Source organism: Amia ocellicauda, chromosome 12 (genome assembly GCF_036373705.1).
Source record: "Amia ocellicauda isolate fAmiCal2 chromosome 12, fAmiCal2.hap1, whole genome shotgun sequence".
Taxonomy (NCBI): Eukaryota; Metazoa; Chordata; class Actinopteri; order Amiiformes; family Amiidae; genus Amia; species Amia ocellicauda.
In genome coordinates, this window is record NC_089861.1 from 12,217,591 (window position 1) to 12,235,123 (window position 17,533).

Sequence of the window (17,533 nt, forward strand, 5' to 3'; positions counted from 1 at the left end):
TGTTCCCCACATTATTTGGATGGAGAAAGTGAGGAGTCCACATAGACTCCTAACCTGATACAGTACAATCATAAATCATAATAAAGGGGAAACCCCTACAACATATGTCTCAGTTTGCTGTATGTCGGCACTAGGACCCAGAGTGTCTCTGCTCCCCCTCCCCCTTCTCTCATCTTCCCTGTGCTTTAACTGCAAGGCAGGCTGACTCATTGCAAAGTGGCTCAGTAAGTAGCGCAGAGAAGCAGAGGCAGAGATGGTAACGTATTTAGCAGGATAAAAGATGATGATGGGTCGACTGGGGAACTCAAACACCTGAACCATGGAATCCAAGAAAGTTCTACATTTTGTGCCTTCCGGTAAGTTCTCTGCAGGCATTTACATGACAAGGTATAGGATCCTAAGGGTTCCCCTTTTGAAACCTGAGAAAACCCTGTGCAAAACATGTGCAAGCTTTGACATAAGCCTTCTTTAGAGAATAGAAAGGGGAAATGGCAGAGATGCACTATTTATCTATGCAAATTAGGCTTGTTTTTGAGCTGTTGGTTTTGTAACCAAGAAAATGTATGTTATTTTGTTGGGTGAACAAGAAAAACATGTTCTCTTAAGAAAGGGCATGTCTGTGGTATGCTATAGTCTGTGTGTTTGTCTGAGCTGTGCTGGAACATGCTATGGGCTAGAGGCATTTCTTTGGTACATGTTTACTGTGATCAGTTGTGTTCCCTTGCAGCAGTGTTGTCTGTCAGTGAGAAATGCACACTCAGTCGGGAGATTACCTATGCGAAGATAGAAGCACAGGGGCCACCTTATGCAAATTACTATTTATGACACCCGTAAGAAAGTCTGCTTTGAAGTGAAATGCTATTCATCATTCAAAATTTTGCAAATGGGGAGAATTGTGGAAGGCCAGCTACGATTTTAAGGTGTGATGCTGCCTAGCACTCGCATTTCTCTGTGAAGCTCATACATGTGACTTACATAAAGTGTGTCTTGTACAATAGGGGGGACCGAATATTCCTTCAGCCTTAATTTCAAAATGTATGTGTAGGTTGCCTTGAAATAAGTCAAATATAACTTTGCATTGCTTTTGATTTACTAGCCCTATTTTTTTAAATTAGTAAATTAAACGTATGACTGCTTCTCACACATTGCTCCACTATTTAGATGCACACTTGTATTGTTTCATAAATGGCTAAATCCAACTGTTTAACTCAGAATTTCAGAATACTGTGTTCCTAGACCAGCACATGATAAAGATATTTTAATCTAGCTTTGCCATGAAAGTAGCCTGCTTGGACTTAAGATCTAGATAACATATGTGCGAAAAGGTTGAGAACATGGGGGAAAGTATCCACTGAAATACTTTTGATGAAGGAACGGACTGAACCCCACCTGTACCTTTGCACTGAAGCCAAACTTGATCTGTGCCGGAAGGATTGTCATTATGCAGTGTTAAAAGCTTGGCTCTGTATTTCTTTGGCTGTCTGTCAGTCTTTTAGACAACGCTCCCTACCGTCCATCCCGAGAGCTGGCCTGTCTTTCCTGCCCCTGCAGCCTTTTCGGTGGAGCTGGCTTTGAAATAGGAAATTAGATTAAGGGTTTTCCAACTCCACAAAGGCAGGAGTTCTCCCAAACCAGAGGCAGACGCAGGATCTGTGCCTATCCTCTGATTAAAGAATGTGTGCCAGAGGGGGCACTTAATATTGTTATTAAGATAGGCATTTACCCACAGTTGTTTAAAAGGACAGAGTAAATCAAAGGTGGGGTCACACTGACACTGCTTATTATCACCAGCCAGCAAAGTGAAGTCACCCCTACTGACTTTCCAACAGGAATATGGTTTTTAGCAATGGTAAAGGCTTAAGACTTTCCTTTTTCTTTCATTGTCACCGGTTTACATTTAGTTAGCTTTTTTTCCAAACAAAGTGTAGACCATCTGCTTCCCGTTGGACAGCTTGAGAAGTAATCAATAGTGTATATATTACAGTAGTCTATTCCCTTGGGTAACACCTACTGCTTTGCATACAGAAGTATCCAGTCTTTGAAATAATGACAAACGCCAGTTACTGATTAGAATTGTAAGGCGATGGATGGCTTAATGTATTCTGGCAGTAGCTGCTCAGGCATGCAAATAAGTTGATTATCTATCACAAAGTTCTCTAGCACAGAATATTCTGCTTTGGCTTTGTTAAACCAGAATATTCTGTCTGCCACATTTTCTGTTGAAGCAAATACATGTGTAGCTCTCATGGCAACTGCAGAATTTGTTGCAGTAATTCAGAACTACTCCCAATGAGAAAGGTTTGACAGAAGACTGATAGGAATAATAATTTTGGTTTAATGTATAGTTGACTGATAACTGCTGTGAACATTTAAAAGGGTGTTTTTCCTTTAATTATACAGTTATGAAAATATTTTAATTACCCCACAATTATACAAATTAAATACTTAAAAAGTATGTGAGCTGAAGTGATTAACTACGTAATATATTTTCATTAAAGAAACTACAAAATTATATTGTAATAAATAGATACATACAAATATACATATCTATCTATCAATCTCTCTCTCTCTCTCTCTCTATATATATATATATATATATATATATATACGCAACTGATTTTCTTGAAGAGAAAAGTATTTGATCAATGCATACTACTATTGCTCTGAAATGCAAAACTGATAGAGAAACTCCTAAAAACACAAAGGTGTATGCTTTGAGTAACAAGAAGCGACATGGATCAGAGAACCAACCCAAGTATGTGACATCACTGAGAGTGAAGCCATAAAAATGGCAGTGGACTGCACACATTGCAAGAATAACAAACAAAACAAGCTATAGAATGAAGAGATGAACTAAGACCTAGAAGACGACCACATACAGCATGGGGAGATTAAATCAAAAACTTTGCTGCGGTGACCTGGAAATGAGATGCTATACATCAAAACAAGTGGAAACATATTGGGGACACCTTTATCCAGCAGTGGATTGATATGGGCTGATAAAAATGATATATTCTTAATAATGACTATAATATTTATTATTTATAATATTCTTCTCAGTATGGGCACAGTACTGTTGGCACTATTGTAAAGCTGGCACTTTGACTTTTCTAAACAACTTAGACAAATGCATTGATTAGTAAGTTGTAACCCATATATATTTTGTGTTACTTTGAAAATACCTCTGTCTACACTTCACAGTATAAATATCTAACTCAGAAATGTGTACAGCACTCTGCTCATGCAGTGAAGACTTGGTGGGGGGGGGCAAGTTAAGTAACGCCTTCTGTTTTTAAGTTTTAAGATACTTTGTCAAGGGCCCCAGGAAGGATCAAATTGTTTCAAGATGTTCAAGGACATCAAAATTAAGCTGGTGAATTCCGACCTTCAGTGCTGCACTGTTTTTCTGCATGTCTAAATGTAGGGGTTATGTAGAAAAATAGAAGTAGATTTGAGAATGCAAGAATCTTGGTGGATTATCTCTGGTTATAGATCTGCTCTGTTGACAAGCTGTATTATTTTATATTAAATGTCAGATAAAAAGGAGCATTGCAGCTTTATCCAAACACAAAACCTCTGGAAACCATGCAAAACATTTATTCTGATTAGGTTTTTAAGACAGAAAGAATATGTACACTGAACAAATGTTTTGCTGCAGTATTAGGTCTAAATGGAAACCCAAATTGCTTAGTGATTCTGAACAGTAGAGTTAAAAGGGACAGAGTTACATGGCTTCAATGGAGCCAAGAAGAAATGGGAATGTGAAAACAATTAGTAGGATTCCCTCAGCAGCAGTTGTAACTCTCAAGCCATAAAAACAAATATGAATCCATCGGCTTACTCTAAACGTCATTGAAGAGCAGTGTTTAAAAAATAATATTAAATGCGTGTGTGTATATATAAATATGTACAGTGCCTATAGAAAGTTTACACCCCCTTGAAGTTGTTTTCACATTTTGATATGTCTGTTGGGATAGGTCTCTACCAACTTTGCACATCTACAATTTGCAATATTTGACCATTCTTCTATACAAAACTGTTCAAGCTCTGTCAAGTTCCTTGGGGAGTGTTGATGGACAGCAATCTTCAATTTATGTCACACATTTCCAATTGTAGTTAGGTCAGAGCTTTGAGTGGGCCACTCAAGGATATTTACCTTTTTGTTCTTTAGCCACTCAGTTTTGGCTGTGTGCTTTGGGACATTATCAGGTGAACTTCCATCCCTGTATCAGCTTTTTTGAGTACAGCAGTTTTTCCTCAAGGAATTTTCTATACTTTGCTTCATTCACTGACAAGTGCCCCATTTCCTGCTGATGAGAAACATTCACATAACATGATGCAAAACATTTTGCCACATGGTTACATAATCTTGTCAGTGTTTTTTTTTTTTAATACTTCAAATTCAGGGTGGGCTTTCTTCAGTAAAATGTGGAGCTCTTAGGACATTGTTATCACATGCACACTGTGATCAGTCTTGGCCATAAAAGCCTGTAGCTCTTGCAAAGTTGCCATTGACTTCATGGTAGCCTCTCTGATCAGTCTCCTTGCTTGGTCCTCCAGTTTGGAGGGAAATAATAATTTAGGCAGAGTTTTCTACACATTTCTAGATGTATTTTGTATTTTTTTACTTGCAAGTTGTGGGGTAGGATGTGTAGATACATTCAAAATAAACAAATGTTTTTAATACATTTTAATTTCATGCTATAAGGTAATAAAAGGTAAATGTTTTGAAGGACAGTAGACTTTCTATAGGCCCTATATAATTTATGTATATAAGTATGTATCACATTAAGCTTATTTTATTCTCATAATCCAATACATGTGTGTAGTCATCTGTGCTGTGAAGCTGTATTTTATTTACTTTTACTGCTGTACATAAGAAACCCTTTCCAGAAGCCTAGAGGCAAAAAGCACAGACATAAATGCCCGAATAATGAAACAGAGTAATGGAATAGCATTGTTTTCATACACACTCTATGGAACATGTGTTAGGGAAAGCACTAATTACAATAATTTTAATTTAAACTTCTGTTTAAATCTAAGTTGTTTTTAATTACAATGAACATTATTAGGCTTGCTTTTTGTGGGTTCCCCAAGCATTGTAATTACATAACGTAAAACTTCAGATATGCAGAGTCTCTCTCCTACAGGTCCAACAATTTAGCTTTTAATAACCTGCCAATGTGTGGCATTGGCAAGAGTCTCATTTGGATAGACTATTAAAATAGTACTAAAAATATGATTTCACAACACAGGCAAGTACAGGAACATATGGCATTATGAAAACAAACTAGGAAATGACATTTGAACAGTGATTTTTACTTAGTTTGGTTTATAATTTTAACCAAAATCTTTAATAGACAGGTGTGTTTAATATAGAATGCTCAGCCTCTTTGCTAAGCTTCAAATGATAGTTAGGGGGAATCCAGGATTTACAATCATAATACACATCTCTTGACTGTATGGCTTTCATTTTTCTCTGATGTGGTGTTTCTTCACCCAGGACTATCAATTACTACAGCCTTGTGGTCTTGGTTAAATTTGTAAGGCACTTGGGAAAATCAAAAGCTGTCATTCATGAGTGTGACAGAGTGATCTCCGATATCAGTTTGTGTGTGTGAATTCGAGAGGGTGGTCTGCAAGTCTGGAGAACACATACATATTCTAATAAATTTGTGAACTACAGTAAGCTTTGTAATGAGCATGAGAGAAGATGGTATTCAAAGGGGGACACCTTTTGAGGGAAAATCTTGATTGACAGCCAGACAATTGCAGGAGTATGCAGGGATAATGAATCTGATCAACTCAGGCAGAACACTCTGAAAATAAAATGATTAATCTCAGTTGAGCTTCCTAAGAAAATAAAATATTATGCATAGTTTTTAAGATCCTGGTTTGATACATCTTTTCAGAAGTGCTGTACTATAATTAGTTACTGTAGCAACCTGGTGACTCTGTAGCACTGTGCAGTGTTATCCAGTGTTTTTGTATTTTACCAGGTAATTCCTCAAGTGCCGAGGTTTTCATTTCAAGAGAAACCTGCCAAATATGAATTGCCTGCAGCTACAATTAGTAAAGTAAATATTTCTTGCATCATTACTCATGTTTCAGATACATTAAAAATGCCAGTGAGAACTTTAATCCATTCCATACATCAACCACATCCCTGCAAATTCTCTCACAGTTTTATGACAAATTCCTTGGAATTTACTGTAGCCTTTTAACTGTAGTTCCAGTGAAATATATGCTGTTGCTACTCTTCACTTTTCAAACAAAATATAAATATCTAATGTAAAATGGACAATACTAACTTTGCCATATAATCCTATGCACATTTTATTATGTATTTCAGAGAGTAAGCCAAAGTGTATTATTTGGCCATGCAAGATACAATACCTTTCCTGTTCTATTAAAATCCATTATCATATATTTTGCCCTGCTCATAAAGCCCAGTAATTAGACAATAAAGAAAAGCTGCAGACTGGAACAACTCTTCCAGTCCACACCTAATTACTTAATGCCCAGACATCTCCCAGCAGCCTGTGTGAACAGGTATTTTAATATGTTATAGATGGTGTGGTGTAATATGCAAAATACCTGCTACAAAAACATTTGAGCAAGTATGTCTGGCATGTATTAAATGCAGAAGTACTGTAACAGAAATAACAGGCTTAAAATAAACAAGACCCAGTAGATTTAAATTCACTCATTCCTTCTCTGCCACATTGTTCCTAAAGAAGACGAGACAAAATTGTGTGTGCATGCTATTTTGAACAGCCTGCAAAATGCTTTTTTTTCAGCATTAGGGTGTAGCCCAAATATCCAGATGCCTCTTTATTCAATTTAGAGCATTGGCATTTCAAGTTTTAAGCTCACACTGTGCAGTATTTGGATCACACCTTAATATGCTATTGATTTCTATGAAAGTGTTTTTAACAGTTTTCAAAAGAGGATGCAAAGGAGAATGTGTTGCTGTCATTGTACTGAAAACATTTCTCATCGAAACCCCAACTCCTTCAGAAATTACAGCTGGGCACATAAAAATGCACCTAATCTACAGGCTGAAGAAGAGTTTCCCATTCTTAGTAGATTTTAAATGCGGTTGTCCAGACGGCCCCATAATCTAATACTTGTTCTTACAATTGTGTGAGTGTCTCTTTAATTGAAAGACCAGGGCTGTACATAAATGGAGAAGTATGGTACAGTTCCTGGTTTCCACCTACTGAAAATGTGAGCATGTTCTGTCATGTGTTTAAAGGTGTAGCTTGTTTTTCCCCATGCAGCTGTAGGTAATCTGCAAGTCCTTATCTCACCATGTGTTAGACATGTATTTGAGGAAGAGAAAGGGTGTGTTTCAAAGCACAAAAGATTTCAAATTCAATGTCGACGTACTGAGCAGAGGCAATTCGGAAAGGGAGGAAGGTGCAAATATGTTTTTATTTGTGGTCACATGCTAGTTTTGTCTGGTGAAGAAATCATTTGGTAAATATAACACTATAGAAATGGTGAAAACCACAGTGCACTTCAAAAAAACATAATCTCCATTGTAAAACATGCTGTAAAACTCATAATGATACCAGGCTACTGTAGAGATAATGAAGAATGAAAGTGAGATGTTTTCAACAAGCAACCAACATATTCTTGAATTTTCAAAAGTGCGTAGACAGCTGTCTGTGGCTGTATATAAACAGAGGTTTCACTGGTGTTCCTATTGATATTGATCTCACCTATTTAAGTTTCCGGTCGACTCAACATGTTGCCGTGATGTGAATGCACTTCCTGTGAAGATACCAAGAGCCATGCAGCCTCTTTGTTATGCGTTCTAATTCCTCTGCATCTTCAGAAATTATCTTGTTTGTTCTGGCCTCAAGCTCCAGCCCACACCTTGTACTTATTATTGGTTTCAATTTGTAATCAGTGAGAGTCAGAACTTGGGAGATTGTTTTTCTGTACAAGAATGCACAGCGGAGATGTATTGCATAATGATGTACAACCTGCAACAATTAGACTCAGGGATTGGTTTATATCAATCCCTTTTGCAACAGCGATTTTCTTTAAAAATATGTAAAAGGTGTAGTGAATAGAGATATAATGTTTTGCCATTTCTGTGGAATATCATGTTTTGGTATTAACTGCAAATTAATTAATGATTCAGTCAGCCAATCACAAAATCTTGGCAGGGAGCAAATTTCTCAGTGAAACTTTTAGTGCCTTACAATAAAATAAAAACTCAATTAAAAATACATTCTTTGATAATAGTGCCAGTAGTGCAAGCTGAGAATGTACAGGTCTATGTTCCATAGCCAAGATGTTAATAAGTTTAAACTGGACCTATCAGTGTGTTACATGTACATTTATGCAAATTGAATTAGGAATATGATACAGGAACAGACCTCTGTGTGATAGTCAGCATGAATACAAATTTTAAAAAATACTGATTTTGTTTAACTGACTTGTCAAATTTCTCTAAACAAATACCAGCACAATAGGATGCCAATATAATTAATTTCGATTTGCATATGGCTTTTGACAAAAGATTCATTCTCAAATTAAAAACGGCAGTTTGATAATATTTGTATTGAGAGCAAGTTATGTGCAAATAAACATCAGACATGTATTATAATATTAGTTTAGGGATCAGAGATCTGTTTCATTCTTCTTCATTTTCATATAGCATTAGACTGTGTAAATTGCTAAATTTGCAGCTAACAAGACAAACAAAAGAGATTGGCATTTGGCCTCTAACTCTGTGGCAAATACAAGAAAAACTGGCTGCACTGAAATAGTATTCCAAAGCTATGACTTGTGCTGTAATAGAGTGCCTGCCTCTTTGGCATATATTTTAGGGTGTGCTATAATTAGCAAATTATCAAATATCCCCTTTTGCAGATACAAATGAAGTATTACAGAGCCTATATGAATGAAGGAGAGTACAAGCAGTGCCCTAAAACAGAGTGCCCTCTCTGAGCAGCAATGTCAGTAGCAGCTGAGGTTAAATAAGGAAACAGTGAGAGATATCCGTCAGTAACAGCAGGCAGATCTTGAAAACGAAAGTGAGAGACCTACAAGTTAGCCTGTGGCTTCAGTGTACATGCATATGCAAACTATGGCTGTTCAACCTTGGCAACTTGCAGCATTTGTTTGAGTGGTGTTAGCTAAGGTATGGTTAAGTCACCGATTTCACATCTCATTACTTCTGCTGTACACTGGTATAATAGAGCCATCACCTCTGCTCGAAGTGTCATTTAGCACACGTTTGGGGAACTGAAAATGCGTTTCGGGTGTGTTGATCACTCAGGCAGAACACTACAGTAGACAATACCACTATAAGTAATGGATATTGCACTGATCTGTCAGGGGGTACATTATGAGTGTTTTATTTTAACTACCGCTTCTGTGATTGCACTCATTTAATCTGAATAGGCCCCTTAGACACTATTCAAGATTGGGCAGACACCTGCCAAAGGGAATGGGATGTTGACAAATGCAAAGCACAGCGTGCAAAAAACAGGAACTCGAAAAGGCCACCTTTTAAAAGGAGTTGATTTTGTCATTGTCTTCGTTTAGGCTAATGTGCAGCAAGTAATGTAAAAGGCTAATCAATACTTTGGGATAAGGTAAATATGTCCAAGTACCAAATAAAGGCCAACACTTGTAAGACTTTATTTAGAATCTTGTGTTAATTGCATCGTAAATTGCAATGGCCTTCATATGGACAAATCTTAGCATTTTAATGTTGAGGGAAAAGTCCAGGAAAAAAAGAAAGAGCATGTTGGTCCTCTCTTGACAACACAAGCTCACAGCTGAGAATTTCAACATCTCCCTTGCCTAACATCTCAATGCAATATTTCTCAGATGTAAACCGGAAATATTTACAATGGTGTTCGTATGGTTTTAAAAATATATGTATCTGTACAAATAAATGCATTGTGGTTTTGAATGTTGACAGGCTGAGATGCTTCCACTTCATACTGTGGTAACTACAACATACTGAGAGCCTGGGAGTAACATTCCAGTTCCCTCTAGAATCAGCTTCAAAAAGGTATCCATAATTTAAAACTGGACTTAACAGAAGTAGAATTTAACAGGAGTGGCTAATTTGTAGGTCAACCCTCAGCTTTGCATTTTACTTAAATTATGTTGGATACACTGCTTTTATCCTTGTATATAAAAAATAAATGGACTCCATTGGATACTCAAACTGGTAAAGATGCATCTGGCTCTAGAAGATTTTGAAAACCCATCCAAACTTCATCAGTGTCACCTGAAGTACTCAATACACTACTTGACCATTATATCAGTTTCATGTGCATTTAGCATCATAAAGTTACATGTCATCTATTAGCTGGACTTAACAAAAGCAGTCATTTGATATCATCCCTGGGTTGAAGCATCAAAGGCTGCTGATAAATCCAGGACAATATGTACAAACTCTTCACCCTTATCTGCACTTAGGGTAAGGCAGAGACAATTCAATACTATGATCTATTTTGGATCTGGAGTGGGCAATTTCAAATAGATTGTATCAAGCAGAACATAATTAATTAGAAAACGAATCCCAAAATAAATGTGGGTTTATTTATGTGCTGGCTAACTTGAGCGGAATCTGCTTTATGTAAACAATGTAATGCACCATGAAACAGAGAGTCAGTATTTTGCCCCTGCATTAATTCCTACCAAGAGCCCTAAAGAGATGCTTGTAATTAGTGCTCCTAGTGTTTCATCATAGTCGTATTTCTTGGTTTATTTCATCATAAAAAATAAACTGCTTGAGGTTTTTAAAAAATTGATAATATTCAGAAACACAAATACAGGCCTCGGGGTTCCACCTGCAGATTTGAAAACCAATCTAATTCATTTCAAGTACGTTCACAGAAGTTAGTGTTGTTATTGACAAGTGATGTTGCATGTATGTGTTTGGGTAACAGCTTAAGAGAATCTGTGGCAGAAAAACACCACAGTGAAGGAGAGGGGAAATCTCATTTATGTGTGAATATTTTGTAAAACGTGAAAAGCCAGAATTAATCTGAGAGCATACACAGCAGTCTTACACAAATATCTCTAATACCACTTTTCTGCTCGTTTTTTACCGTGGAGATCTGCATATACTAGTATTTTATTCCCCCAAGTTAATTACTGTAAGTTATTAGTTGAAAAATGACTCATTATAAATTACACGCCACCCCCAACAATGACATTGAATTAACGATTTGGACTAGAGAAGCAAAACCAATTATTCAACAACCAGTCAAGAGACGTTTACACAGTCTTCTACATCTAAGTCCTAGACCAAATCGAAACATTGACCTAGCCTTGAATCGCAAATTATAAAGTTATATCCAGTTTATTTTATTATCTACTGCAACTTTCTACTACTCTTAACAATTAGGTTAATTTAATCTCTGCTTAAATCTGCTTCATCTCAGACCTGGATGAAAAGAGCGACCCACTCGCTGATCTCAAATTATATAACCAGTACAGCTGTATTGTGATTTGAATTTGAAAATTATTGCTCTGAATAGACTTGCTACTGAAGTCATTATAGAATCATTCCTCTGTAGATTTTTTTTTTTTTAATGTAATATGTTTCCCATGTAAAGAACGCTAATGAAACCTATGGGAAAAACATGTTGGTTTCTATAATTGCTAATGGCCACAAAAAGTTTTGAATTTATTTGAGTGAATCAGACTTCTTTTAATTTGAGATGTTTATATTAAAAAACAAATAAATAAAGATATTTGAAATGAAAATATATGAAATTGTCATTAGTATGCACAACGCATTTTGAAAGTGGGAATAAAAACTTGTAATCAATCTTTTAATACTTATTACATCCTGTTCTTGCTTAGTGGTTTAAAATTACCACAACATGAATGTGACTGTTTTCCTTCTCCTCCTGTGGTTTGTCTGAAAATGTGAGTGTTTTTTCTTCCTTGCTTAATCTGAAGTTCTGTAAGTAGGGTTTTATTTCTAATTATGTGGTCTATGTGTATTTGGAATTGTCTCATTCAAAACTTGCCCATCCTAAGGGAGTATCACTCTAACAATAGAATATATACTTCTGTGCCCAGACAACTAATCTTGCATACATATTGCTAATGGTAATGCAGCAACAAAAATAGGTATTTAAATTTAAATTTAAAAAGGCAGAGGGTGGTCCCACCAAATATGGATTTGATTTAGATTTTTCTTCTGTTCACTCACTTTGCATTTAGTTAATTGATAAATATAATGTATTAACGTGTCTATTTTTGAAAGCATTCTTACGTTACAACATTTTTTCACACCTGCCTAAAAATAACTTTTGCACAGTACTGTATATAGATGTATAAGCTAGTATAAAGGTGTGTGAACAATTTCATGTTCCCCAAGAACAATATTTAAATACAGTAGCCTACAATAACACTACTTTTTATGAGGTAAATTAGTGTTGCAATAATGATTACAATTACATAAAACCAATTAAACAGTAGGTATTATTTATTATCCTGAAGTAATGAAAAGTAATTCCAAATCTGCCCTTTAAACACAGTGTGCAACCAATATAATATCTGTTTTTACAATTGGCATTTAGGTGGTTAGTGGTGACTTGCAAGTTCTACCACGGAAGAAAGAGACACAGAGAGAGATAAAGAACCTGAAAGAGGAATGCAGTATAAAAAGCAGACACACAGGCCTTGTCTTTAAAATTTATTTATTTATTTATTTATTTATTTATTTATTATTTTACTGTAGAATCACAAGCTGCTTGTAGTGTGTTAGGAGCAAGGTCTGCGTCTCAAGGATGAGCAGAGACACAACAGACAGTGTCTGCAGCACAAGCGCCTTGGCACTTGTATAGTGGGGGTGGGGGGATGGTCTATATGCAAGCAGGACATGACATTCCATCTACATCCATTAGGGTGAACAACAGGACAATGATATCTTGGAGATATCTTCTTGAGATATCTTGGTGTTCTTATTGAATACCTTTTATAGATCAAAATGTAAACCTATTATGCTTTGGCTAAAGTAAATATGTCTGTGAAGCATATTATTAGTGTGCACATCAATGTGTTTTGTGCATTAGCTGCATCAGGTGAGAATGGTGCCTCTTTGTTCTGGTATATCCTGTGTTGCCTACATGTGCAGTGATGTATTGAAATGTAGGTGATGAAAATAAAATGTGGATTGAATTACATATGATCTGTGGAAAGTGTACACACTTCAATATGTGGGCACTTTTTCCGATGATAACGGTGTATTTTAATGCTACCTTTCTTAGCTGTATTTTTCTACTGTTGCAGGTGGTCCCATAATTCGGATTGATAGTGTATGTAGTAATAGGATACACGTGTGTCTGTGGCTTCCAGAGGCCTGCATTCCTATTTGTAATAAGCACAATATTACACAATGATTGTATGTGCGTGCGCCTTTGAAAGACCTTACAAGGAGTTTGTATAAACGGACCGTAAACATCACAACCTCCAATATAACTTGTAATGTGTTGCTGGGAAATGGTGTGGTATGATAAGGAATGGAATGGATTGGTACACAGCGTTTCTGCCCCACAGTCATCTTTCTTACTATTTGCTTGAAAACCTATAAACTAATCCCAGCTCTTAATAAAATCATTTGACATGAGGAAAAGGGGTTAGTGATCACCTGCTATTGAGCCCATAACAATGCTTATTATCGGAGTGTTTGATTTAATTTAATTACCACCTGTTTCTGTGCATCAAACACTTGTAACCTGTTTGCTGATGTTTAGACTGGTTTTAGAAAGCCACTTGAGGACAGACTAGAACTGTTTACTCAGTGTCTTGGCAGCAATACAAGTAGAGCAGAAACCAAAGACTGAGAGCAGCGTAAATGCTAAATTTGGAGCTAATTTAGAAAACAGTTCGATGAAGGGCTTAGCACTACACATTTGGTTGGAATGAAGACCAAAAAACACAGGAGCTCCCATGGGATGAGGATGGGGAAACTGGTATTAGGGTATAGACCTGTGCTCAATCTTGTCCTCTAGTGGCTTGATATCAAACTGCATCCCAATGGTAAGATTCTTAGGTTTGATTATGAATTTCAGCCACTCCTCTTTCAAAGCATGCAAATGAGGAAAAAAATAGGTTTTATAATAGAGCTTAATATATATAATATACTTATTTTTACAGAAATATTCAGATTTAAATACCACAAATGCTCTGTCAGTCATGCATGGTATCGTACAGTATGTTCTTAATATGTATTTCCTTCATGACATGGATCACTGGGGAAGGAGATGATTTGGCAAGGCTTGTGAAATGCTGTGTTTATGGACTGCACACCACTCGGGTCAAGTGCTAACCATTTCCATGTTTGGGCAGTATCTCTCTTAGGGCTTTGGTACGTGTTCTGTTTTCTGTACAGAATGGAAAATCTCTAAAACCTCACTTGCATGGTGTACACAACCCAGTAATTCTATAAAGCAATTTGAATGTGATTTTGTCCTTTACACACATCCAGGTTTCATGTGCGGTAGTAGCAATAGTGAAATCCCAAGTGCCATTGTGGGATAGAGAGGGAAAAGGAAGGGAGTTAGGGATATAAGGGTGAAGTTCTGCGTGGCTTCAGTTTGGCTTCTTAAAAACGCTCCCGGGTTGAGGCACTGCTATAATGCTGTCAGCACTGGAAATCAATGCAGAGTCAGCAACAGGAAGTCAGCAAGGTTGCTCACAGGAAGCCCAGCAAGACAAACATTAGAGAGACGTAATCATAACAACACCAGATCCTGTATACATCTCTGTGGAGGTCGTATTTATTCAGACTGCAGCTTCCCTAGATGTTTCAGTGATCAATTTCTGTTCTGCTCACAGGACAGGCCATATTGACCTTGACACCATGATCAAGCACCTATTTTTAATGATTGACTCCCCCCCTCAATGTCTTATAGGACATTTCTGTCTTGTATGCACTGTCCTACTGCACCCTTGGTGTGGAATATATTTGTTGAGTGAATGTGTTGCCATCGTATCATGCCACCGTGGTCACGATTGAACATCTGTTCATTGCTTGTGACCTTCAGTAGCAATGCGGCCCTTGCCTTGCAATTACTTTGGAAATTCCTGCAGTGACCTTGTGCCGGGATTGTGGTGGTGTTGAGAGAAATGCAGAAGATTTTGTGAGGACGTAGCATTGTTTTGTGTAAAATAGAATGATTTCTAATTGTGCATTATGTACAAAGATTGAAATCCCATTCCCCTGCACTGATAAGGTAACATAGCCTCGAGCAGTACTTTTTCTTTTTTTTATTAAAGCCCTGGAGCATATCTAGGCTTTGTTGTGAAGGAAAAATCGAAAGCAGTGTTAGACAGCAGTCAAGGGCAGTGAACTAACATACCATTTTAAGATGAGGTACATCCAAAGGGGAAGTATGGGACTTGAAATAATGTTTACAAGTCTCATCAGAAAAATACATAGATCTGTATATGCCAGCCAACATGAGTGAAAATGCCTGTTTTATTCCATTTCATTTGCAGTCACTTGAATCCCCAGGTCCAGCACTATGACTGTATGCTTTTTCAGAATGGAGGGAAAACAGCATGTGTGCCATGAAAAAGGTTTCTCACACTGAAAAAACCCAGAGTGCCAAAATGCTATATTGTCATTTTTTGTTTTTTGTGTTATGCACTTGTCATTATTCACCAATTAGTCAAAATTTTTTGTGTATCATTCTGATTGCTGTAATTGCTGCTTGGCCAGTTTTGTTTTGTACCTTCCAGAAAATGCTAGAGTGCCTGTGTTTTTCTATGTGACAGACTCTAACATGATGCAATACTTCAGGTGAAGGAGGTGCACAATAAGATATCTTTATCTAAATGTCAGCTTATATCACTGCAGCAAATAAAAGCACTAAGTGTACTTTGACAGGCTCAGGTTCCTGAGAAAAGCCAATTATTCATAATGCATAGGACTGATTTATTATCTTGGAAAATAGAGAAGTGTTGATATGGAAAAGATACAGAAACAAAATACTTTTGACATTTAAAAAATGGCTAGGTGGGTGTTAAATTTGGGTGAGTTATTAGGGTTTGGGATTTATTAAGACAGGTTATTTCAAGAGTTCCATATACCCCAGTCAGTAGAGGTTTTAAATGCACAAATCTAGTGCGCACACCTATGTAATCTATAGGCAAGAAGCTAAAGAGATCTCATGTCTGAAGGCACCGCTCTCTGGATTACCAGCAATCTAAACACTTTGAGGAAGATCTGTGCTACCGTCTCTTAATTATCAGGCAGCAAAGAGCAATTAATCATCCAGAATAGTTACAGCTACTTAGCATCATAATGAATTAGCACCCAGTTCCCTGGATCAAACACTCTGAAGTTTGGGATGAACGTGGAGAATCCCTCTAATCCCTTTTCAAGCAAAGACTGCTCAGGGATTCTAGCTTTCAGGATGTCACGGAGACCCTTGTCTACATTGCCAACAGATAACTTAGTAATGAGTTTGCCGCTCTAGGATCAAAAGTATAAGCAGGTATAAATCTATTGAAATAAAGCACATTTGCATTCATTATAAAGGTTTTATTTATTTTATCTTTTATTTATGGCTTTGCAGGTTCTCTCTGTATGCTGCAATATTGCACCTACAGACAGAAAATATGTCATTTGTTAACTGCAGGTGATAATTCAAATGTGAGCTGAAATGAATATTTTAAAATTCCAACGCTGTTGCATTTCATTTTCTGGGTATCATAGACTTTATCAGAGGCTAGCTGTTTACTACTGGTACTTCTCACTTTCCAAAGCCAATCATGTATCCTTAATTGATTTACTTTGAGGGAACAATATAAACAATTCCATTATTGTTTCATGCTGCTGCAGAATCTACAGAAACCTTAACATCTGTAGTTTTTGTTTATTGCACAAGAAACCTAAGCCTCCTGGCAAAATTGCACTGACTCATATTGTTTGAGGATTATTGATATATCGCTTAACACTGGTCTGCAGCAGGTTTTGTAAGTCTATAAATCATTAGCTGCTAAAGTCCTGGGATTGCAGTTAGTTCAATGAACCACATAATTAGGTAAATGTGTTACTTAAGGACTCGGGTGTAATGAAAACCTAGCATTCATTATTTGCTCCGAAGGACAGGAGCTGAAGACCTGACCTGCTTTTAAAGGACAAGTGGCTCCATAATCACAGCTAGAATAACATTTTAGAGAGCCCTAATTGTGCAACCACCATAAAGAGATTGAGATGGTAATTGTCTTTGACATAGCACACAGCCACAAAAGGTTTATCTGCAATATTACAATTTGTGAGCTGCAGGTGGTGCCACCAATGGACATACACTCATTTCAAATCTGATGACTGCAACATACTCCAAAAAAGTTGGGACAGTCGACTGTTTACCACTGTGTAACATCACCTTTTCTTTTAATAACACTTATTAAGCGTTTGGGCACTGAAGACACCAGTTGGTTAAGTTTAGCAAGCAGAATTTTCCCCCATTCATCCATTATGCATTTCTTCATTTACGCAACTGTTGCCTTATTTTGCGCTTCATAA

General features: G+C 36.9%; 1 protein-coding gene across 2 annotated transcripts in view; it reads left to right on the top strand.

Annotated features, from left to right (window-relative positions):
• The first annotated feature begins 204 nt into the window (after positions 1–204).
• Positions 205–17,533, top strand: part of slc4a11 (solute carrier family 4 member 11) — a 48,294-nt gene continuing 30,965 nt past the window's right edge. For both annotated transcript variants that reach the window (XM_066718351.1, XM_066718353.1), the window contains exon 1: positions 205–356. In XM_066718351.1, coding sequence (XP_066574448.1) covers positions 320–356 — 37 coding nt within the window. In that variant the 5' untranslated portion in view covers positions 205–319. The remainder of the gene's footprint in view (positions 357–17,533) is intronic.